The sequence below is a fragment of the Thalia democratica genome, chromosome 6 (genome assembly GCF_965202585.1).
Source record: "Thalia democratica chromosome 6, ktThaDemo2.hap1.1, whole genome shotgun sequence".
Classification (NCBI taxonomy): Eukaryota; Metazoa; Chordata; class Thaliacea; order Salpida; family Salpidae; genus Thalia; species Thalia democratica.
Window position 1 is genome coordinate 26761840 of NC_139170.1, and position 25254 is coordinate 26787093.

The following is a 25254-nucleotide window of genomic DNA, read 5'->3' on the forward strand; positions in this document are numbered from 1 at the left end:
AAAAGAAAATATTTTTTCTATATTTTATTACCTTACATAGAGGTAGGCAAACTGCGGTCCGTGAGCTTTTTTTTTGAATAGAATTACAAATGCAGCATAAGATTTTGAAATAAAGTCTTAAAATAAAAAGGTCTCAGCTATAGTTAACGGGAGATTTTAAACTTACACTAGATATCATGTCGTAACTGAAACTACAGCTGCGATTCACAATTTTTTCTCAAAAACTTGCCTGCTACTACCAAACTTTTGCCGACCCCTGACCTAACATTTTAACTTAACACTACGTATTTTAACTCTCGAACCGAAAACTTCATAACAAAAATCTATTTCTAACAACAAATTCTTCTTTTACTTAATTAGTAGTTTTATATTCTTATAGCTAACTTATATTTATAATTTAATAAAAATAGTCCAAACACTAGTTTAATTGAGTTTAATTTTAGCGTAAAAACTTAAAATTTACGAACTTTTATCAATTTTAAGACTTTTAAAAAACAATACTATTTGATAAGTCTTTGTTCGATGTACATGTCACATTATTTAGAAACTTAAAAAGCTAATATAAAACTCACAATTAAGTGAAAAATAAAAATAAAACAAAATAATTGACATCTTTTTCTACTTTTATATCAAAATAAGCATCAAAGCCAACTTTTATTTTTATTTTTACAAAAACGGCAATGTGTAAAAGTACTACAAAATGAGTTTTTTTTTTTATAACAAAAACATTTTTTATCGAAGTCAAAAAATCTATACAACAGATATACTTTAAAAACAAATTCTATAATCTTTTCTCTAATTATTAGTCTTTTTTTTCTATATGATTTTTCTTAAACTATAATAAAATGGCAAATGTAAAATTCAAGATGAATATGTGTTTGTATAATGAGTAGAATGAAATTTAGTTATTTCATTTTGTAATATAACTTATGGTTAAAATTTTGATTTAAAAAACTTGCATTAAACATCTTTAATTTAAAAAAAATAAAACTAAGATGTTTGCTGATAACCATACTAGTTATTTTATAGAAAATTTTTGTTTGTTCCTACTACTTTAAAAAAACCAAGTAGTACTGATTTCTTGTGATGAAAATATATATAATTTCAAAACTTTTGATGCGATGAAACTTAAAAGATTTTATATATAAGAAAATCGATTAGTTGAATAGGAAACGTTACATGTAGTAATCAAAGTACGATATAAACATGTTCATAAATAAATTATTTATAAAAACTTATCATTTTATCAGCATTTAAATTTCTAACTAGCTTGAATTTTTTATGTTTAATATTTTTAGAAGTTTTTTTGAAGTTGTTTCTAAATACTAATCAATTTATATATTACAATATTACAAATATAAAAAATTTATTAATCATTCTATAATTGATACTAATTTCTATGACAGCTAAGGAACCAAAACTAATTTAGTCATGGAATTTTGTATGATACTAAATATTTTCGACATACAAAACATTTTATATTATACAAAAACTTATGAGTTTCAAACTTTTAACTAAGAATGAAAAAAAAAGGTTGTCGAAATTAATATAAGCGTCTTAAATAGGACTTTATAAAGTTATAACCACTATTACATATAAAATAATAAAGCTGTTAGTTCTAATAAATTAAGTAATGGAAAAAAAATATTGGTCTTAAAATCATCCTATTTACTAAAAAAGTATATGAAGTTAATACACATTCTAAATTGGTCAAAACTCTTCAAGTCGAACTACACAGTTAATTATATATGCAAATAGAGCAATCCCTATGAGTACAAATATCGTAGAAACTCCCGATTCTTCGTTTTCATTCCCGTTACCATTTTCATTGTTCAAACTGCTAACTGTATTTATACCTTTTAGGTTCTCGTTTTCATCATCGCACGGATGCATTTTGCTTTTGGACTGCAGTTCTTTTTTTTCGTTGATTTCCGCAACTATGTCTGGGAACAGTTCACAAAAAACGTGGTCTTTCAAATTGAAGGTAGCACTTTTGGATGCCAACGAAACTCGATGTCCAGTTGATGCTTCCACGCTCCCCATTGTTGGTGTGCTCTCACACATAAAAGAGAGTAAACCTGTTTATTTAAACCGATTTAAAACTATGTAAATATATATACCACAGATGTTTTTGTGTCGAAACTTTATTCCGACTAACGGCGTTTCACTGCTCTCAAATAAACTGAAGAACAGATCTACTTAGCTTATCAGGATCTCTAGGATTTAACGCCTTTCAACGTTACATCTTATATATATATATATATATAAATGAACAAGCTCCGATAGTAAACTACTGTTTTACAGTTTTGAATGTAAAACGAAAAACGGTAAAACTTATATAACTACTCAGGTATAAACATTTATGACATTAGAAACCTTAACAAGCTTTAGTTAATAAACTTTAAACTAACCACTATCTTCTTTGAAAAAAAATATTCAAAATATTTAAATAAGTTTTTGAAAATATTTTGGTAAAAATTGTTATCAAGAGAAAACCTCTACTAAACACACATAAACATTTTTGTGTAAGATTTACTTTTAAATACGAATGGATAGGTGTAAATTTTATCAAAAAATTCAATACTATTCAGTAAATACAACTAGATCTAAATATTAGAAAATTTATATATAGTAGTAAACATATTTTACAACCAACTATCTAGAAATTTCAATACTTACTGCGGTACTTTAAAGTTTAAACAGTATTTATTGAACATTTACGGCATTTAAAGATTTAAAAACTACAACAACTCACTTAGTTAAACTTACTTGACAAAAACACGAATTTATATAAATATTCTACACCAACCAGTAATTATAGTTGAAACGGACCAAGAAGGGTTCCAGGTGTCGGGATGGAAGTCGGAAATGGAGAGGCACAACCTGACGTTGCACTTGAACCTGCCTGAGGGTGTCAGCATGTAGATGGCTGGAGGTTTGAATGGAAACTCCCTGGGAAAGACCAGCTTGCCGTGGTAGTAGCCGCCACAGTATGGTGTTTCTGGTGGTCCTTTTATCTGAAAATTGTTAGATACTTTTTTTACATTACTTATAGTATATTCTTAATGTAACCAATTAGTTAGAGATTCAAATATTTTTCTTTAAAAACTGTAGCAATAAAACTAACATAGTATATACTACTCATAGATACTACGTAAAAACATGTAATTAAAACAACTTTTTTCATAATGATAAAAATTTTATAACATCAAAACAGTTTATAGTTATGTGACAAAAAAAAATTTTTTGAACCTGTTTTCAAAATATAGTTACATTTTTAAAACATAGAAATAACTTAAAAAGTTGTGCTAATAGCTCTTGGTAGTAGATTAGGGATCCGTAGTATTTTATGATTAGCGGACAATTTTATTTAGAACAGTTTCTTACATACTGCACTATATATATGGTCTTTCGCGGGCCGCAGTTATTTAAAATAAATGTAGTAATAAAAAAATTACTAGTTCAAACCATAAATTTGATATAAGCAATAACAATACATTGTTAATTAGTAGATATTAAACTAAGAGCCTACATAATTATAAATTTTTACAAAAAAAACTTTAAAATTAATTGTTATAAATAGGTTTTTACTTTTAACTGAAAATTTGCTTAGGCTAAAAGGTTCTGGCCGAAGATTTATGCTTTGCAGGCCATAGTTTACCAACCAGTTTGTAGTAGTTAAGTCCAAGATAGAAATAATTAAAATAAACGTTTTTCTAGGTGTTTTAAAAACCAAAAAAAAAACTTTGTTTATTAAGCTAATCTTAACTGCGAACAGTTTTGCAAACTTGTAGGCTTTTTTCATGCGAAATAAAGAACATTTTTGGTTCAAGAAGGTTAGGTTTTGTCAGTTTTTTCAACTTTACCCACAAACGGTCGCTTCAGTACTTTGTACTTAAGCTCGCTTGGTAAAATCTCAACAGCGGAACCTTCCTGCCTGATGAACCTTAATCAGGAGGAAACCGGTCGTGGGTTGTCTCAGATACTGTTGTTGATGGTAGTGTGTAAAAGTTTATTATTTATTACTGATGGCGTGAGGCATTTCAACTTTGTTGATGATGGCCTTAATAAATATTGGTTCAAGAAGGGTCATTGACCAAATGTTTTGGCTTTAAAAGGCATCACCACTTGCTAAAAAACTTTATTTCGTATTAGTATCTATCTGTATTCTTAGGTATGAAGCTTAATGGTATCTCGTATAAACATTAAAAAGAAAGCATACAGTGTATCATATACACTTATATAAGTTCAATTCAGCCAAAAATAATCTTAGAATTATTTCACTAAAACTATACTTTTTTTTATATTTTAGATTCTATCGATTAATATTTTTAAATATTTACTGTTTATTCAACCCAAATATTAGTTGGAGAAAACTTCGTCTTCTTAGGTACGGTTTTGCTCCTAAGCTTAAATAACTATCTCATGTCAAAAAGATTAGAAAAATCAAAAACAAACACAATTAAACTGTTTTAAAGTTTTATAAAAGTTAAAAAACTTAAAACATTAAAAAACATAGATTGAAAGAATCAAACTACTACTTTCAATTATAAAGTGATGAAAAATAATATTTACAAATCAAACTCAAAATTTTAGATATCATTACATAGTAAAAACTTCAATACATATAACAAAAAATGTTTAAAAGCTTTTCTAACCAAGCAACGAGTTAGTATACAAAACAGTACAATAGAATTTAGTAAAAAAATTGTTCTATTAAAATTTATTTTACTACTTTACCACTTCTGTATATATTGAGTTAGGTAAGTAATTTATTAATAACTATTATAAAAAATAAAATATAACTGAAAACTTAAACTTATTTACTTCAAATTTTGTTAGAACTAATAAGGTGGACTAACATACGTCAAACTAGCTTGATTTTAAAAGAAAACTTAAAAGTAAATACAACAAGTATACTGTCAGACATATATTTGAATACTTAAAAGCCATAATCATGGTTGCCACTGATCAAGCTGAGAAAAATTTCCTGACTTTTCCTGACTTTTTCCTGACTTTTCACTAAAATGTTCCTGACTTTTCTAAATCAAACTCTTAAATTAAACTTATTCTAAAATACATATTCTTACACTTGAAACTATATAAAGGTTTGAATCTAATTTTAATACAGGTTAAAAACAAAAGTTTTTTTGCTGAATTCCATCATCAAACTTCCAGTACATCACTTAAACCATCTGTGTATGATTGATGTTTGTAATAAACAGCTCTATCAGCAAAATACTTGTATTATTACCTTATAAACACAGCTTGTCTGAAAAAAGACACAATTTTTTAGCATTTCCTAGCATAAAAGTATCTAGATAAACAAACGACATATAAGGAACTTTTACAATTAAAACCTTGAATAAATAACGAACTTTCACAACTAAAATCTTAAAACAATAACAAATTTTTACAGTTGAAACCTTAAAACAATAAAGAACACAATTTTTTTAGAATTTCCTAGCATAAATGTATCTAAATAAACAAAACGACATATCAGGAACTTTTACAATTAAAACCTTAAATCAATAAGGAACTTTCACAACTCAAACCTTAAAACAATAACGAACTTTTACAGTTAAAACATTAAAACAATAAAGAACTTAATCAAATATTGTTTTTTAAATGTATGTACTACTATTTATTTTTTCTGTTTTTTATTAGCACTTCAACCTTTTCATCTAATGAAGATATGGTTTCCTTCATCTGAACTGCATTCTGCTTAATTTTCTTGGTAGTTAAAATAGTTTGCCTCATTTTATTTAAATCACTCTTATCTGTTGCCCTTAAACTTGTTGAAGAGATTATTTTCTCTAAATCAAGCCACAACTTGTGGGCTTCATTTCTTTTTTTTGGCACTCATTTATTTTTACTTTCATTTATAAAATATTTTCTCTTATCATTTAGTATAAAATTTGTAACAAATAAATATACTCTTATTTACTTTAAAAACTTAAGTTACTCTACAAAAAATACAAATAAACTTAATGTTGGCAAATACCTCTCTTATACTTATTTTATTAATTTAAACAACTTTGAAAAAATATAAAGAGGTAAAGTATACACATTAACTTGTTACATAAAATACTAAGCTAACTGCTTAGTTATAAAGACCTCAATTATTTACTTGAACAAAAAACACTTTAATTCTAAAATTACGCAAGATAAACTTTTTGTATATATCACAGTTTCACTATGGAAGTGTCCTTGCCACAGATCATCAATACAAAACAGCTTACAAAATTCTGCTTGTTCAAGTAGGGTACTTGTTCAATATGTTAATAGAAAATTTTCGCAGTTTTGTAAAGAATATTTTACTAATCTATACCAAATAAAGACATTGGAAATATAATTAAATATTTTTATAAATTTCTAGGAAAATTTTGGAATTTTTTCTGACTTTAAAGGACTTTTAATTAATTTTTACCATTTATAGGCTTTTGAAAACAAAGAATTTTGTAAGTTTAAACTGACAAAACCTGACTTTTTTTTTAATCTTATCAAATTTCCTGACTTTTCCCGACTTTTTTTCAAAACCCCCCTTTTTTTCCTGCCTTTTCCTGACTTTTGTCATTTTTTTAAATTTTTCCTGACTTTTCCTGATTTCCTGACTTTTCCTGACCGAGTGGCAACCCTGCATAATAATGACAAAATAACTTCAAATTAGATAAAAAACAAAGTCAGGGTGGCCACTGGTTTTAGAAAAATTTTCTCCAGGTTTTCAAAATTAAAGTATACTTGTTTTTGGGTTTATTTTTAGTTTAAAATTAAGCTTAAGGTAAAAAACTGTGTTATATAGGATAAAAACATTGAAAAAATACGGTAAACTACTTTGAATGTTTTTTTAAGAACAGGGTGGCCACTGGTTTTTGAGAAAATTCTTCCAGGATTTCTAAACTTCTTTCAGGTTTTTGAAAGTACAAAGTTTTTGGTATATTTTTAGTTTTAAGTTAAGTTTAGCTAAAAATACGTGTTAAATAGTGTTACAACATTAAAAAGATATTATTAAGCTACTTTAAATGTGTTTTAACAAAAAAAAATTGATGATGACAAAAAACAACTTTATCTATATGATAGATTTTTCGTGTTAAACCAAAACTTTACTACTTAAGACGTAAAAACTGTTCAAAGTTCAAGGTTTTTTAGTGATTTTTGTTCAAAATTCCAGGTTTATCAAGGTTTTTTAGCCTAAATTTTAAAATTTCAGGTTTTTTCAGTGTTCCAGGTTTAGTAGTCACCCTGCAAAGTTTATAACAATTTTTTTTTAACTTGCCTTGCAAACGAGCCTGAGTGTTAAAACAAGCAAAAAAAAATTAGCCCGAGTATGTGGCAACCCTGTAAAAGAGATTGGAATCTATAAATTACAACTATTTTAGAACTTAAAAACCTAAAAAACTTAAAACAGAACTTAGATATTTTTTGAGAAGAATAATATTACTTAAACTATTAATAATCTAAAGGTACAACATAATAAAAAAAATTCAATTTTTTACTTTTACCATATTTAAATAGTGCTAACATACTTAACTTACACAATAATGCCATTCTAAAATGTTTGACGGTAAAGGCTCAGCAGTGATGTATGGAATAGGGTCTTTTTTCAATCTCAAGTAGTCTTGATTCAGTCGTTTCGTTGCAGACGATGGAACGGATGTCACTTTTCTGCGACTGCTGTTCATTATCTTAGGTTTTAAATCTTCAGTATATAAGCACATTACATCTTACTTTATTTTACTAGTATTAGGACTAAATGAAAGTAATTTAAAAATATGAAGCGTATTAGTGGCACCAAGTGATTAACTTTAACTTATAGCAGCTATGAAAAACACTATTGATTCTTTTAATTTGAAAATTTTTAAGGGGTATTGAATTTCAAAATATAACCAGCAATGTTTCGTTATAGACAAGTTGTTACAATCAAATAGATTATGGTTCTTAAAAAAATTAAGATGAAAAAAATGAAAATTTTGGCTAAACCAAAAAACTAAAGTTACAATGATTAACCTTAACTATTTTAGATGAAGAAGGTTACTTTTTAAATATACTCAATAGTAGGTTAGTGAACATTTCAACCGTAAGCTATACTCATCAAACTGTCTATTTAAAAATACTGATCTAAAAACTTTATTGTATGAATTTTTAAATATCAAGCATTAACCAATAATTAGCTTTTTAATAAAGGGTATAGGGGAACGAACGGTGAAAACTTTATATTAATTCGTGATTGAATCCTAGTTTGTAAACTGTTATGTTATCTTCTGATTTTTTCTTGAGTTTCTTACGATAATAATTTAAAAATTAAAAAAAACAGTTTAACTATAATTACACTTTCCTTACATTTTTGAACTTATATATTCTTTTTAATCTAATAGAAAAAGCCAAACAGGATTTCTTTCTAGTTAAAATTTTGAATTAAAAAGCATGTTATTTAATTATTATGCTTCTTTTATAAATTTAAAATCTGATACAGCGTTTCATTTAAGCATATCAAATTAGAATGAGTAAGTGGATGTTTAAAAAAAAATCTTATTTCCATTAATGAGTTTAGACAATTACTTAATAGTATTTGGAAGCTTTGAATTATGATCTTCTTCATCTCCGAGTACTTTGAAAAACTTAATAAAAGAAGGAAAATAATCTACACAAATACATCCTAGTTCCAAAACTTATTGTGTAATTCACTCCCCTATACCCTTAAAAAAGCTAGATGAAGCTCTTAAAATATGTTTAACAGCGAGTTTTTATGGCAAACATTTTGATACTTTATTTAAATAACAGAGTGCAATAAATATTTCTAATAGTGACATCACAAAAAGTTTGGTTCATATTTAACTAAATACAAACAAAGTAAGATTTTATTTTAATTATTACTGAAAAACTTGTAAACGTGAGACAAAGCTAATAATACAGCATAGCTTAATGGTAGTCCACTAACTTTTTAACTTTAAAATCTAAAAATATCGATTGCAGAAACAAAATGTCATTTTGAAATTTATAACACAAGTACACACTAATACAAAACTATGTTAAAACTTTACAATAAATAATTGAAATACAGTAAACAAAATTACTTTGTATTGCCAAAATGACTTTTTTAACTTAAACAGTTCATGTGTGCAAAAAATATATATTGTACAAGCCTTATTCAAACGTATGGGCAAGTTTAAGGGCTGCTCTTTTAAGCAAATTTTGATGTTAAAAGTATAATACTCTAATGTAAATTGTGCTTATTCAAAAGATGTTCTATAAAAAAGTCATATATTTAAATGCAGTTCAAATTAGATTATATTTAAATTGAAATATAGTTGTTTCAAAGCTTTTTTTGACAGTACTTAGACAAAACTGTTCATGATATACATATTTAAGAGCAGTGGTTCCACAAAAAACACAGGTCAAGTGATAAGTTTTCATTGTAAATTTTATAAATTAAAAGCTACTCAGTTTATAAGACAATTAACAGATAAATTAAGAAATAATATTTCATTTAGTGTCAGATTTTTGTTAAAATATGCCACATTGATGCTGGCATTAAAGAGTCAACTTTTTCAAGAACTATCAGGAATGGTGATAGAAATAGCTTACAGACTTCAAAAAAACTTCTAATACACAACAACACTATATCTGGGTATTGGTGAAGTAATATGCATACCAAGGCAGTGACAGCAAAAACAGACGCAACTACCAAAATATATAGGGGCCATTCTTTTCGTGGGTAAACAGATACATAATGAAATGCGGGCAAAAGCTCTCTGTCAGCACTTTCTGTACAGTTTGGGTATGGATAGAACAAATTTCCTTTTTCTAGAGGATAAGGTATAACTCTAAATGTGCCTTCCCAAGTACAATGCAATAAATTAAGAGCTCCACTAACTTCTTTCCAATGACTTAAATGGTAGAAAGAATAAGCTATGGCCTCAGAGTCACCCCTTTTCAAGATATGCTCAGGAGGTAAAACTAGACACTTTTGTTCTAATAAATATTTTGGAACATGTGGGTTGAACTCGACAGCTCTATGTATTGCCTCTACAGCAGTAAGTTCAGCTGAAGATAAACCTTTTTTAGAAGCATTGTTCTGAGAAAATTTTTCACATACAGTTCTAGCTTTTAAAAGAGCAGCAGTGTAACATATAGTTGCTGATTTTGGTAAACTTATGTCATCATACTTACATAACAAAGCTTGAACATCAGCATAAGCTTGAATTTCTAATAAAGCTTCCATTAGGTTTTCATGTATATTAAGCATGTTCATCAGTGGAAACTCTTTCATTAAATCTCGCATCATTTTTATAGCTTCCCTTGTTTTTCCTAATTTTCTAGCACACATGGCAAGCCTACGCTTACAATAAACCATTACATTTGTATCCCTTCTGAACTCATTATCATTTAGTTGACTGTGATATTGAACAGCTTGACTCTTTTTATATAAGACTTCACTACATTTGTATGCTTTCCGAAACAATCTTTCAGCTTCTAACAAAGTTGTAGCCTCTTCTTCAGCCAACAAAATATAGCCAGCTGCACAATCTGGGTCTTCTTTGAGTGCCTCATGTGCAGCTTTAATTCTTGCTTGTGGATTTCTTTCTCTCCATGCTTTTTGCATGATATTGTCACACGGTCGCATGTGATCAGTTTCACTAGTAAAGTAAGTTTGGTGATCTTGTGCTGACAAATTCATGTCATAAAATGTTAATGCATCTTGACCAGTTACCCATTGGAATCTATTGTACTCTGAACCTCTAAATAAATTCATAGGGTTTCTCCAGACTTTAAACTTCTTGTTTTCTTGACTAATGTGTCCATTACTTAAATTGGTTTCATTTTCATCACCGATTAAAGGAAGATGATTGGCAGAGACTTGTTCGATAAATGAAGTTCCATATTTTCTAAAATACCACCATTCAACAATAAGTATTATACCTGATATTAGTGAAGAAGTTCCTGTTAAAGCAACATAAAATCTTGGACTGAGTGACCCAAGGAAAACACTCATTGTATTGATATTATCAATTAATTGAAGAGGTGCTCTAAAGAAGTAAAATAGAAACAAAACCAAGAAACTCCAGACAAACCAAAGGAAGTTCCAAGTGAGTAATTGAACAAAATTAACAACAATTGATTTTAATTCCTGCCACAGACTTTGCAAACTAGAGATTATTCTTTTAACACAATCTGAAGCTTTAGACATTACTTGCAATTATTCATGCTGTAAATAAAATACAATTTTACAAAAGCTTACTTTGATTCTTTTAAATCAGTATTTATATAAATTAAGTTTTAAAACATAAAATTTTCATTTTGAATAAAATCCATTTAAATACAAAAATTCTAAAAAAAAAAGATTACACTCAAGTCATAGTTGCCACCAAAAATTACAAGAGGCAAAAATATATTCAAAGTCATTTACAGAATAGTAGGTTTGATTTAAGATAATACAAAACATCTTATTTAGACATAAGAATTTCACATGTTTGTAAATATTTTCAGTGATGCCATTTTTTGTGTCAAAAAAAAACTATCCTAAGTGACTAAAAACTGTCCTGAGTTATTCTAAACTTTTTTAAATCTTTTTTTTTATCGTAAACTAACTTTTAAAATTAAATAAAAATCAAGGTTTTGACAAAACTGGTTATAACAAGATGTTAAAACTGGAACAACTAAATCTCATTCAGTATCTGGAAAATAATCTTAAAATCATCAAAAATTTTTTATATAAAAAAACCTAACTGACCAGAGTAACTCTTAGACTTTCAAAAATTTCAAAATGTATCAAGTTATTCTGAGTGTGTAGTAAACCTGTAGTTTATTACTGCTCATTATCAGATCTTATACACGGTTGCACTTCATATGTTTTATAAAAATCTATTGTTTATGCTACAACTTAAAACAACTCAATTTAAAAACATAAACAGTTGCCATTGCAGGGTGAATGTGATTAACTTAGTTATTATTTGTCCCATTTTATAAAAAAAAACAGTATTGTTTTATTTAACTATTTTATAAGTATAAAAAATAAGATTGAATTTAAAAATCTTTACCAACTGAACTTTCAACTTTTTTATGAAGCTAGCAAAAAGATGACATGAAACACAAAATATTAAACAAGTTAAGTAACTCCGGCAACAGAGTTAAAACGTAAATTACCAATTTATCAAAATATTTTTACATTTAGTATTTTATCTTCTTTATAGCTACAGAGTTGTAACTCTTTGAGGAAAAATAAAGTAGACTGAGAAACTAAAAACAATCTTGAGTGACTATATACTAGTCCAAGCTATTAAAATGCCCGAAAAAAATTGTTTATTTAGAAAATTTATTTTTAACTGAGTGTGTATTGTGCACATGAAGATTTAGAGGTAAAAATCATATTAAAATTTTGGAACATGCTTTATAAGCTTGCTTAACTCATTATTATTAATTTACTTTTCATAGTTATTCATAATCTTTAACATGTCATGCGACTATAAAGAAAACAAAACTGTAAAAAAAACTTTTTTTTATCATGTTTTAAAATATCTACTCTCAACTTTTTTTTCAGTAATTCATTGTGCAAAGTATTTTAATTGTTTTTTTATTTATTAAGGATATATTAGTACTTTTTTAATGGTCTAAATAACAGGGTTGCTACTCTTCAAGTCAAAAAAATATCCTGAGTAATTAAGAACTGTCTTAAGTGACCTTAATTATTCTGAGTCAATATGAATTATTTTATCCTTAATTTTTTTTTTGCCTCTGACACAAAATAAACCTTATGTGCATTGTCTTCTAAGTAATAAAATGAAAAGTGGTATGTATATATATTATTAAACACAGAAACAGCTGTACCAAGCAAAAGTTTGTTTTGTGTATTTTAGTTATATATATATACAAATAAGTTGATTTAACATGTCATGCGACTATAAAGAAAACAAAACTGTAAAAAAAACTTTTTTTTATCATGTTTTAAAATATCTACTCTCAACTTTTTTTTCAGTAATTCATTGTGCAAAGTATTTTAATTGTTTTTTTATTTATTAAGGATATATTAGTACTTTTTTAATGGTCTAAATAACAGGGTTGCTACTCTTCAAGTCAAAAAAATATCCTGATTAATTAAGAACTGTCTTAAGTGACCTTAATTATTCTGAGTCAATATGAATTATTTTATCCTTAATTTTTTTTTTGCCTCTGACACAAAATAAACCTTATGTGCATTGTCTTCTAAGTAATAAAATGAAAAGTGGTATGTATATATATTATTAAACACAGAAACAGCTGTACCAAGCAAAAGTTTGTTTTGTGTATTTTAGTTATATATATATACAAATAAGTTGATTAACTTGATAAATTAAATCTTTCACACTGATCCCACCTTAAGGGCTTTAAAAAAAAGGTTTATTTCAAGATGTAAAACTTGAAGAACTCGATTTTTGTGCCTATGCACTCATCAACTTCAAAAAAAGTTTAAAATAAAGCACAAAACAAAACATACAAATGAAAGTTAAAAATTAAGCATAAATAGATTATGACGTAATTTTGAAACTATCAAAAATCATGCAAAACGGCTTGTGCAAAAATTAATTTACCAATTGATAATAAACTGGCATCAATTCATAAAACTTCAGAAATTAATTATATATTTGGACAGATGATTGAAAGAGATAAAAATAAAATTAAGATAAAAAGCTAAATAAAAACTGAAATTTAAATTATTATGAAATGAAACTAAAACTTTTTAAATTTTAAAAGCAATTTTCTTATATGTCTACAAGACGATACAACTCGCTTCTTTTATTTGAGCATCTCTTGTCTTTCAGTGCATATACAACGGCTGTTGCTTCTTTGAGACACAGCCTATTAAATTGTGCTAGACATAGGTAAGTGTAAAAATTTGATCGTACCTTCAGACAAAACTGCAAACTTTTATGAAATTGCAGTGAGTGAATATAGAAACTTATTAATTAATAATATTACTAAAGACTATGAAAAATGTTTAAACAATTTTAAATGAAATAAACTTAGAAGCTAAAAATTTAACAAAAAAATTAAAAATACACAACAGAATAAAAAAACTACCATTAAAAAGTGCTTATACAATGGTAAAAGATTACAAAGAGAACTTTTTAACACACCCTAAATGTAAAGTGATTAACACCACTAAGTCTGATGTAGGACATATATGTAAGGTCAAAATCGACCGCATTGTCAAAGCTGTGCGTTTGAAATCCAAACTAATGCCGTGGACCAACACTGACCAAGTCTTAATTTGGTTCATTGGATTGGAAGAACAGAAGTACAGCTTTATTAAGTTCGATTTAATTGGATATTATCCTTCTATTAGCAAAGAGTTGGTGATTAAATCACTGAACTTTGCTAATAATTACATTAGCGTACCTGCTAAGGACTTAAGTCTGATAAAAAAATGCTTGCAAATCGGTACTCTGCAAACAAGGAGTTATGTTGCGCAAAAAGGGAGCAAATACCACCAACTCACTTTTTGACGTAGCATAGTGATCTTATATGGGCGCAGAGCTATGCAAACTTGTTAAACTTTTTTTGTTGTAGACGGGTTAAAAGATATCATTGGTTTAAATAGAGTTGGGTTGTACAGAGACGATGGTCTAGCTGTATTGCCTAATTCTTCTTGCTTTAAAATTGAGAAGCTAAAAAAACAAACTCATGCCTTTTTTAAATATATGGGGTTAAGAGTCACTGTGGAATTGCCACTAGTGATAACTGACTTCCTAGATGTGAAGCTCAACTTGAATGATATATCTTTTATTCCTTATAAAAAGCAAAACGCAAAAATTATGTATGTTAACAAACAATCAAGCCATCCTAATAATATTATAAAACAAATTCCAAACAAAATCAATCAACGCTTAAAAAAAATATCTAATAAAGAAGAAAATTTTCTAGAGGGAAATATTGAATATGAAACAATAATGAAAAAATGCGGCGACAATAATAAACTATAATACACTTAAATTTGAAAAATATGAGCAACGACCTAAAACTAATCAAAAACATAAAAGAAAAAGAAATGTAATCTTGTACAATCCTCCTTTTAGCAATTCAGTAAAAACTAATATTGGAAGAATATTTATTAATCTAGTCAAAATCACTTCAATAAACAAAATCTACTAACAAAAATTTTCAACAAACATAATATGCGAATATGGTATTTGTGTTAATAAGTTATTACATTTACAACTACAGCTCAACCACATTGACTTCGAATTCCTGAGTTATGATTTAAATTTTTTTGGTTGTGTACCTTAATGATATTCTCTAAATTTGCCGGACACATATAACTTATTTGCATATTATGTTTGTTGAATATTTTTGATAGTGGATTTTGTTTATTGAACTGTTTTTTGACTAGACTTATAAACTTTCTTTCCATATTAGTTTTTACTGAATTGCTAAAAGGAGGATTGTACAAGATTACATTTTTTTTCTTTTATGTTTTTGATTAGTTTTAGGTTGTTGCTCAGGTTTTTCAAATTTAAGCTTATTATTGTAGCAGTATTTTTTCTTTATTGTTAAAAGTTTTATTGAAGTGTTTATTGAAGTATATATATATATGGGAATGGGTTTAATTTGCAGGAGGTTGCTAAATTACACAAAGTCAAATTTGCACCAGGGCACAAAATTACACAAGGGAACAAAATTGAACAAAGACAATTTTGCAACAAGGGTCAATTTTGCACAAGTTACATTTTTGCACGAGAATAGAAAAATACAGAAAAAAAAATCAAATTAATTTAATTTAAAAAAAAAGTTACTGACCAAGGGTAAGGGTTAGGGGTAACAGTGATAGTAAAAATAAATTTAAAAAATCATTATAAAAATCATTAAAAAAAAAGCTACCGACCGAGGATAAGGGTTAAGGGGTTAAGCGTAACATTTTAAGTAACATTCAAAGTAAAATTAAAAATAAAATTAAAAAAAAGATTTTTTTTTAATAAATTAAAAATCAAAATTAAAAAAATAACTTACTGATCGAGGGTAGGGGTTAAGGGTAACAGTGATAGTAAAAAAAAAACAAAAACAAAAAAATTTATATAAAAATAAAAAAACAAATAAAAAAATTTAACCCCTACAAAATTGTCTTTGTGTGAAATTGTCTGCTTGTGCAAAAGTGTCTTCATGCAAAAGTGACCCTTTGTGCAAAAGTATCTTTGTGAAATTTTAGCTTTGTGTAATTTTGTGCCCCTGTGCAAAAGTATTTACGTGCAATTTTGTGGAGTTGTGCAATTTTGTGCACTTGTGCAATTTTGTGCACTTGTGCAATTTTGTCCCCTTGTGCAATTTTGTACGCTTGTGAAATTTAGACAGCTTCTTTATATATACATATATAAAATAAGTTTAATGTTCAAACTTAAACACCTTCTACTGAGCCCACTTGAAGGGCTTTTAAATAATTTATTGAAATGGCGATTTTAAAAATTCTGGTACATATGTTTCATAAAGCTTTAATTTTTCATAAAGCTTTAATCATCAGCCAGTTAAATTCAAAATCTATTTTGAATTTAACTGGCTGATGATTAAAGCTTTATGAAACATATGTACCAGAATTTTTATAATCGCCATTTCAATAAATTATATATATATATATATACCACAGATGTTCTTGTGCTAAAACTTTATTTCAACTAACGGCGTTTCACTGCTCTCAAATGAATTTAAGAACAGATCTACGGAGTCTCAAAAAGCTCTAAGAATATTAATTATCTAAGAATATTTAAATATTCTTAGAGCTTTTTGAGACTCCGTAGATCTGTTCTTAAATTTATTTGAGAGCAGTGAAACGCCGTTAGTTGAAATAAAGTTTTAGCACAAGAACATCTGTGGTATTTATTCCGATAAGCTTAGCTTATCAGGATCTCCAGGATTTAACGCCTTTTAACGTTACATCTTATATATATATACTTGTTATTATTACTAAAATAATGAGAAATACTGGTTTAAAATAGTTATAAATGAAAATCAATTGAAATTTTTAAAATTTAGTGGAAAATCTAATGCTAACATGAATGTTTAATTTATATATAACAGAAAACATTTTGAACTTTGTTTTTGATTTTTAATTAACTAACAAAAAGTTTCTATTTGGTATAAATCTAAACCATGATAAATATCAATTTCTAATTTAAAACAAAAACTTCAACAATTTTTATAAGAGTAGTAACAAGCTGCAACGCTAAAAAATTAAATTAGCATTTGAAAAAAATTAGTTATGAAATAAACAAAGTATTTAGTCTTAATCAAAAAACTTCATTTAAAGTTTAAATAAAATATGTTTAACAATTTTTTATACTCTTAAACCTATCCTGAGGCAGCCTGAATTTTAAATTAAGTCTTAATATCCTAAGTTCTCATGAGTTATCCCAAAAATTTTAAAAAATTTAAACATATCCTGAGAACCTTGAGTATCCTGAGTGTGTGGCAACCCTGTATTAATGAAAAACATTTTAAAACATGTATAAATTGTGCAAAAAACTGCAATAAAATTAGTTAAGATATAAAAATAATAAAGCTATTCATAAAATATAAGACTAATAGCAAATTATCATTTCAGGTAAAATTGGGGAAATTTCTGCATTTTTCAATTGTGTAATAAACCAGATATTTGTTTGTCTAACTCTAACTCAACATATTTTTATTATGGAAAGGCAAAGTATGGCCCATAGGTAGATCTAGCCCGTCTAGTAAAAATAACTTGTTGCAACAAACATTTTAGCTCAAAAATATTTGTGCAAAACAACTGGCATTATTTTTTTTTTAAACATATTTGCCTTTAAAATGTGCTTTATTTTAGATATGTAGATTTATTTTTGAACATGTCTAGCCTAAAATAGTTTTGTCTTGTAAATCTTGCCCATCAACTAGAAAATTTCCCCACTCCTATGGTAAATGAATTAAAAACAATTTCAAAGTATTAAACACATGTTACTTCTTTCTCCAACATATTGTTTATCCATATCACCTGGACATTGAAACAAATAAACAAGGCAACTTCTCTAAAACTTATTAATTTTATCTGTAAATGAAAAATAGTTTCCAACATTTGTTGTTGTGAAGGTTACTTTAATATCAATACCAATTATCTCAAACGTTTTTGTTATATTTCTGCTAAATTTTTGTTTAACCTTTAAATGTAAGGTATTTTTGAACACTGTTGTTTCTGAGTGTTTGGTTTAAACTTAACTTCTAATATTTGTAATTTTTCAATCTCATAAACTATAAATTTTATTAGATAACCGTTTCTTTAGAGAATATCCTTTATACTAATCATTTCTTTGTTTTGTAATTCTTTAGATACTAGTTGTTTGTTTCTGATGAGTAAATATACTATCAAGTTTTTCTTCCATGATTGAGGGGTGCAAAGTTTAAATTTAGCAAAATGTCTGTATTTGATGGTTTCTTGTAAATTGAGGTAGTAGATCTGTTCTCTTCTAATTTCATATTCATGTCAAAAAGGGTTTGATGTATTGGATTCCAATGTAATTATAAGATTGTCATGAAGATTATTCAATTTTTCATTGAATTCATTTGCTATTTACTCATTGGAAAATAAAGTGAAGAAATTGTCAACGCATCTAGAACACAAATTTAATTCATCTTTTCTCAGAAGATCTGTTTCTAACTTACAAACAAACCAGTTAGCTAAAAGGGGAGCCAGTGGTAAACCCATGGAGAGTTGCTTTAGAATACTTTACAGTTGAAAATGATTATGCTCTAGGACAAGTTTTGAGTATATTCTTGAAAATAGTTTGTGTAACTTTAGGTTCTAAAAAATTGAGAAATTTTTTCTTGAATATATTTCATCTGCTACCATATTTATTGTTTTAATTATTTTTAGTTTATATTATCAATTTGATTATCTTTTTATTGATTGTTTCTTAAGTTAACTTGTATTGTTTAATTAATTAATTCAGTGAGTACTTATTTTGTTTATTGAAATTAATTAAAATGTTAAAGCACTGCTCAATAAATTTGTTATTAAAAAAGCGCTGTTATTTAATATTAAATAGTATCTGAAATAAATAAATCTTTTTTAAAAATTTATAATACTAATTTTATCAAAAATTTAGTTTTTCAGCATTTTTTAAATCCCAGCAATATAAACTTTTAAAACTATTTGTTTAACAAATTTTAAGTGCATAGCTCAAGATTTTTTTTAAAGTGATAATGTTTTATTGAATTTTTAAATTCCTGAGAAAATTGACAATTAAAAAGTTGCAAACTGTTGTTATTATTTTTGAAAAAATAATTCAAACGTTTATGTTCTTAAAAATCCGACCTTTAGTTTGTACTTTAAGCTTCCATTAAAAGACAATGTTAGTTTTTGTAAAAAAAAATGTCTTGATACTCATATTTCCTTAACAAGGTAAAAAAAAATTCACACAAGTTTTTTTTTTAGTATTATTTTAAGTAGACATCAAAAAACTTAGGAAAACCTTCTCAAGTTAATCTTTTTCCAATTTTGTAACCGAAAATTAATAAAAAGTACACTAAGTTTTTTTTAATTTTTAAATACCTAAACTACTAGTATAAGAAAATGTACAAAATTTTATATTTTATTGTTTTCTTGCAGACAAAAATAATTAAAAATACCTAAGATAATGAATTAAAAAACAACATTTCATACATTTTTTTCTGATAATTATCTTCATTGATTTCTTATAATGCACACTATAGATTATTTGGTAATATTTTTCAGAACTGACTACTTACTTTACAAAATAAACAACAATTAATTAAAAAAGATAAGGAGGTTAAGGAAAATATGTGTTGTCTGTACAGGTTTTCTTAAGAATCTTTCTAATTTAAAAATTTATACATGTAGAAAAAATTTTTGTTGTTCAAATTAAATTAGCATTTAGTGTAACTGTTTGTAATACTAATTTTAAAATTATAATTTACTTTTTGTAATTTTTTTTATTATGAATAAAAAACAAGCAACAGTTCAGCTTCATTGCACAGGAAAAAGGACTTCTGAGATAATTTACAATAGAAGACATTCTAGTTTATGTTTGTTAGCAAAAACGGTATTTAGAAAAACTCAACAAAATTTATTGCTAAAAAATTAAAGGTAGCCAAATCAACAGCTTACTATGATATGAAAAGACTTAAAGTATGTATGTGTATACAATACAGTTTTTAATAATATATAAGTTTTTTTACTTTTGAAATATACTTTTAAATTTCATAATCTTCAGAAGCAAATACACTCTTTATAAAATATTTAGTGTTAAAACCTTGATTTAAAATATACATAAAACAGTAACTAAATAATGTATGAATCTAAACTTAATTTTACTTAAATTAAAAGCTAAATTATCAAACAAAACAATGAATTTTAAAAGTTACAAACATTCTTTTATGGTAAATAAAGTAAAATATGTCGTTTACTGTTTATAAGCACATTCTTAATAAGAAATTTACAAAAGTTTGATGATCAATCTCTAATTTTAGTTAAAGAAGCAAACTTTTGATAAACCATGTTTGTTATAAAAAAGAAAAAAAATCTGCTAAGTGGCGCCATATAGCCACAGTTTTGTACCTATATTGCACAAAGATTTTCATTAAAATATTTTTTGGGTTTTTTCACCACTCGGTTCTTCACATGTTTTTCAATTTTTTATAGGGATTTATAAGGAATTTTTAGAATATTGCAAATTTATAGGGATTTATAAAGGGAAACCCTGTATAGTGCAAAAAAGGCAGATTTCTGTTATTTTTAATGAAATTGTAGTCCATAAGTTTAAAATATATAAGTTTTACATAGAGGACTATATCCCAAAATAAGTTACATATTCAAAAAAATTGACTTATACAGAACTTTCATTTTTAAAAAAGAAATAAACTAGCCTGAGTAAACAAAAACAGTTCTGAATAACTAGAAACTAGTCTGAGTTAGCCTGATAAATTCAAAAACTTCTATCTAGGCTGAGTGTGTGGCAACCCTTAAAAATGTGGTTAAAAGATTAAAAATCATCAGCTGGATAGTATTTTGGAATCTTGTTTAATAAAAGATCACATTCTTTGTTAATTTTAGTAATAAAATCAATTAACTTGTTTTATTTTTCTACAGAGTTTACTACTGGGTTTTGATCTTGTAATGTTTAACTAAGAGAGTTATTAAAGTTGTCATTAAAACCCCTACACCATTAGTGTTTATTAACACTTGAACTAAAGTTTGATTATACACAAAAATAAACGGTAATTGCCTAGGATGATGTTGCACCAATAACAAGCTGAAACTATATTGTATTTAATGTCTATTTTAACTATAATTTTAGGCTAAAATTCAATGTTTTAAGACTAATATGTTTAATCTATAGATACTTTGCTTTAAAAAAAACAAGCTATATAAATACATAGTAAGAATAGTAAGAATTAAATTTATTTATCTTAAACTAAGAATATAATCAATTTTATTTTATAATATTGAAATCATTATAAATTATTGTATTGATATAACTGCTTTATATATTGTAAAATAAAAGCAATTAAATACTTAAATGTTATTAGTATATAATAAACAAGTTTAATTTTATTTATATATTTATAAAATATAAGTTTTTAGCCTAAATTATGGTAAAAAACACATGGAATATAATATAATTTCAGCTTGATATTGGTGCTACACCATCCTAGGTTAGGGGTTGGCAAACTGCGGCCCGCGGGCCACATTAAGATTTTTATTCAACTAGTTTAATATACTAATATTCTCAAAAACACAAAAATAAAATTTTAGTGTTATATTTAAAGGATATTCTATTGCCTAATTTTTTTTTGTTAAAAAAAATTGTCTTTAAATATGTTTTTAAAGCACATAAAAAATGTTCTTTTTTGACCTGCCGACCCCTGTCCTAGGTAATTACCAAATAAACAAGTAATATTGTAGTATTTAAAGAATTGTTATTGGTAGATTCAAAGATTTCAATTTATTTATTTTAGAGAAATTAAAAATATTGTATTTTTGTAGTCATGATGTGTCTAGGTTTTAGAGCATAAATTTACTTATGACAATTTTATTATTTACTCTTAATTCAAGTGTATACAACTTATAGAGTATTATGTAGCTGCATATTTATTTTTAAACTACACCTGATTCATTGATAGCAAAAAAACGGTTGCTAATTGATGGTATGTAGGTTATTGAAACGAGCATAAAGTTAATTTTATAGGCAAATTTATTAATTTTTCAAAAAACATAAAACTTTAATGTGAATTATTTTCCTTATCTTAGAAGCTATCTAAAATTTTTTTTTTATTTTAGAGAACGCACCTTTGTCTTTAATTTAAAAAAAAAATATTTGGTTTGGGGTTGGAATCATTTCATGGGGTCCCTCCAAAAATAAAGATTTTTTTTTTGATTTTTTTCATTATATGGTATTAAAACCAAAAATAAATATTTTTTTTTATATTTTTTTTTTTTTTTCCCTTAGTTTGCATGTTATTTAAACTCTTAAATGTTTATTTTATAATTAATGTTAATATTTTTTACGATTTGGCCCCAAATCAAAATGATATATACTACACTATCATTTGCCTTGGCCATTTCCTAGATATAAAATTGATAAAAGGAAAAAAAATAATTAATAAGAATGTGAATTACAACAAATTTAATTCAAATTATTTTATTTTAATTAAATTTGATGTAATTCACATTCTTATTAACTTTTTTTTCCTTTTATCAATTTTTTATCTAGGAAATGGCCAAGGCAAATGATAGTGTAGTATACATCATTTTGATTTGGGGCCAAATTGTAAAAATATTAACATTAATTATAAAATAAACATTTAAGAGTTTAAATAACATGCAAACTAAGGGAAAAAAAATTAAAATATTAAAAAAAAATACTTATTTTTGGTTTTAATATCATATGATGAAAAAATACAAAAAAAAACCTTCATTTTTGGAGGGACCCCATGAAATAATTCCAACCCCAAACCAAATATTTTTTTTTCAAATTAAAGACAAAGGTACGTTCTCTAAAATAAAAAAAAAATTTAGATAGCTTTTAAGATAAGGAAAATAATTGACGTTAAAGTTTTATGTTTTTTGAAAAATTAATAAATTTGCCTATAAAATTAACTTTATGCTGTGTTTATGAATGCTACCAGCTGGCTAGTTTAGCTTCTCTGAATCCTCTCTGACTAAGTTTGTAACTAATATGGATTTTGTTGTGTCAAATAAAAACGTGGATCGCATTCTAATATTGAAACATAGTTATCATGCTAAATTTAATATTTAACAAGTAAGTATTAGTTTATTGAACGACAAAAAACGCTCAAAATATCTAGTCCTATAACCTGGTGCACGAAGAATCTTTGGGTTATCACCACAGGTACATTTTAATGTCTTGTCCAAGTGAGCTTTTTACTGAAATTTTATCAATTAAAACAGTTTTTTTTTACTGTGCAGTTTATAAACTTATATGAATGTTTATAAAGTAAAATTTCAACTAGAAAGACGTGATAATTACACGTAATATAAAAACGGCAACTCATTTCTTAAAGTACTAATTTCAATCAACCTAAAAAAAAGTTTTTTGAAATGTTTTATTAAAAACTCCTGCTTTTTATCATGGTTTAGATTTTCGATAACAAGTAAACTGAGTTTTCATAATTATATAAATTAATATTTTTTAATACAACTAAATTATATTTTTTTAAATAAAAGGTAACTTAGTTTATTAAGTTTATTAAGATTTCTTAGTGTTCTTTGATGTGCTAAGACTTTTTTTTTTCTTCTCTGTTTCACTCAATTGCTTGCTTATGAAAGTTCTGTGCCAAGTTTTGTTATAGTCAGTCAGCTTTTTGTACTCATCAATACATTTAGTCGTATTTCTAGGCGTCTTTGCAACTTACTATACAGCAGCTATTTGAAAAGCACCTATCACTTATTCTCAGAAATAACCGAGCCAGCGAAACCTGTGCTGGCTTAGAGTGGAGTACATAAATGTTGTACCATTAATTGTTAGAATTTTTTTTCGTTACTAATCTTATGTTGCCATTTATTTTTGAAAATACGACGAGTATATCGTAGGTAGAAGGTTTTAATTATTTTTTTATGCATAGTTGACAGTGTCCATGTCTCGCTACCGTACACCAAGGTGATGCATAAAGAAATTTATTTTTCTCGAGTATATAATTTGGATAACTTTTGAAAATAACTAAGCTAAAGTGCATAAAGATTTTCCCATGCGACATTAAATTTCATTGTCAACCGATGCGTTAGACGCGATAACTGAGCCAATGTATACAAAACTATTAGAATTTTCAATACACTTTATGATTTTCGTCGACTAATTCGAATCACTATGTGCAAAAAAATGTAAGATTACTTTTAAAAAGCTTTCTCTTATATCTCTAAATTGATTCTAATGACATTTATATTTTTAATTATACAGTCAAATAAACTATTTATTTTAATGTTAGTAGTAATAAATAAATGCTAAACATAATAAAAAACTTTGTTTATTTTTTTTATTTTTTTGAGCTTAATAATCGTTATAAGCTTTATATTTTTGTCATAAAAATTGATTTTTTTTTAATTTATGTTTGTTAAATTGAAAAAAAGTATTAAAGTTATTACTAGTTACTTAATGTTATTTAAAAAAAGTTTATAATTTGATCTTTTATGGCTGGTGCTTTGTTGTTGAAACAAAAATTGTATTTTTCAACATTTTAGTATATAAATTCTCTGCTCATACTTTCATTTTAAATTAATTAAGATATATATTTATTATGACTTAAAAATGTTATAATTTGAATTGTCGAAACTTGAGAAGTTAATATATAAGTTGTTGTGCACCTAAAACTTTAATATTAATTATCAAACTTAAATTATCAGTTTAAAACAGGGTTTCCCAAAGTGGGCGATATCGCCCCCCTGGGGGCGATTTTAGTAAGTCGGGGGACGATTTTTAGTAAAGGGGCGAAAGGGGGGGGGGCGAAAACTAGTAAGGGGGTGAATGGGGGGCGATTTTATCATTTTCGGGTAATCATAAAATTTTTACTTTTTTTTTACTTACTTTAGCTTGCCATTTAATATTTGACCCTGAGGTAAAACTTAAACAAAAAAGTCCATTTTGTTTACGTAAAATATAGATTTCATTTAGAATATGTAGATAAAAATGTAGAGTTTTTCATTTAACGTCGAGATGAGAAAACAAAACAATGTAAAATCACAAAAATGTTTAAGATATCTACACAAAGTATTGATGATGGGCAATTAGCTTCTTATTATCTGTC

At 26.3% G+C, this 25254-nt stretch overlaps 2 protein-coding genes across 2 annotated transcripts; both read right to left on the minus strand.

The window, feature by feature from the left end:
* Nucleotides 1-1509: 1509 nt before the first annotated feature.
* On the minus strand, nucleotides 1510-7692 carry LOC145838276 (ubiquitin-conjugating enzyme E2 J2-like). The gene is made up of 3 exons (XM_082945844.1): nucleotides 7536-7692; nucleotides 2810-3017; nucleotides 1510-2078 (listed from the first exon to the last, which is right to left on the minus strand). Exons 1-3 carry the CDS (start codon nucleotides 7680-7682, stop codon nucleotides 1711-1713), a joined length of 723 nt encoding a protein of 240 aa, XP_082801970.1. The 5' UTR covers nucleotides 7683-7692; the 3' UTR covers nucleotides 1510-1710.
* LOC145838275 (suppressor of tumorigenicity 7 protein homolog) lies at nucleotides 7586-11200 on the minus strand. The gene is made up of 2 exons (XM_082945843.1): nucleotides 8008-11200; nucleotides 7586-7674 (listed from the first exon to the last, which is right to left on the minus strand). Exon 1 carries the CDS (start codon nucleotides 11186-11188, stop codon nucleotides 9494-9496), a length of 1695 nt encoding a protein of 564 aa, XP_082801969.1. The 5' UTR covers nucleotides 11189-11200; the 3' UTR covers nucleotides 7586-7674; nucleotides 8008-9493.
* Nucleotides 11201-25254: the final 14054 nt, after the last annotated feature.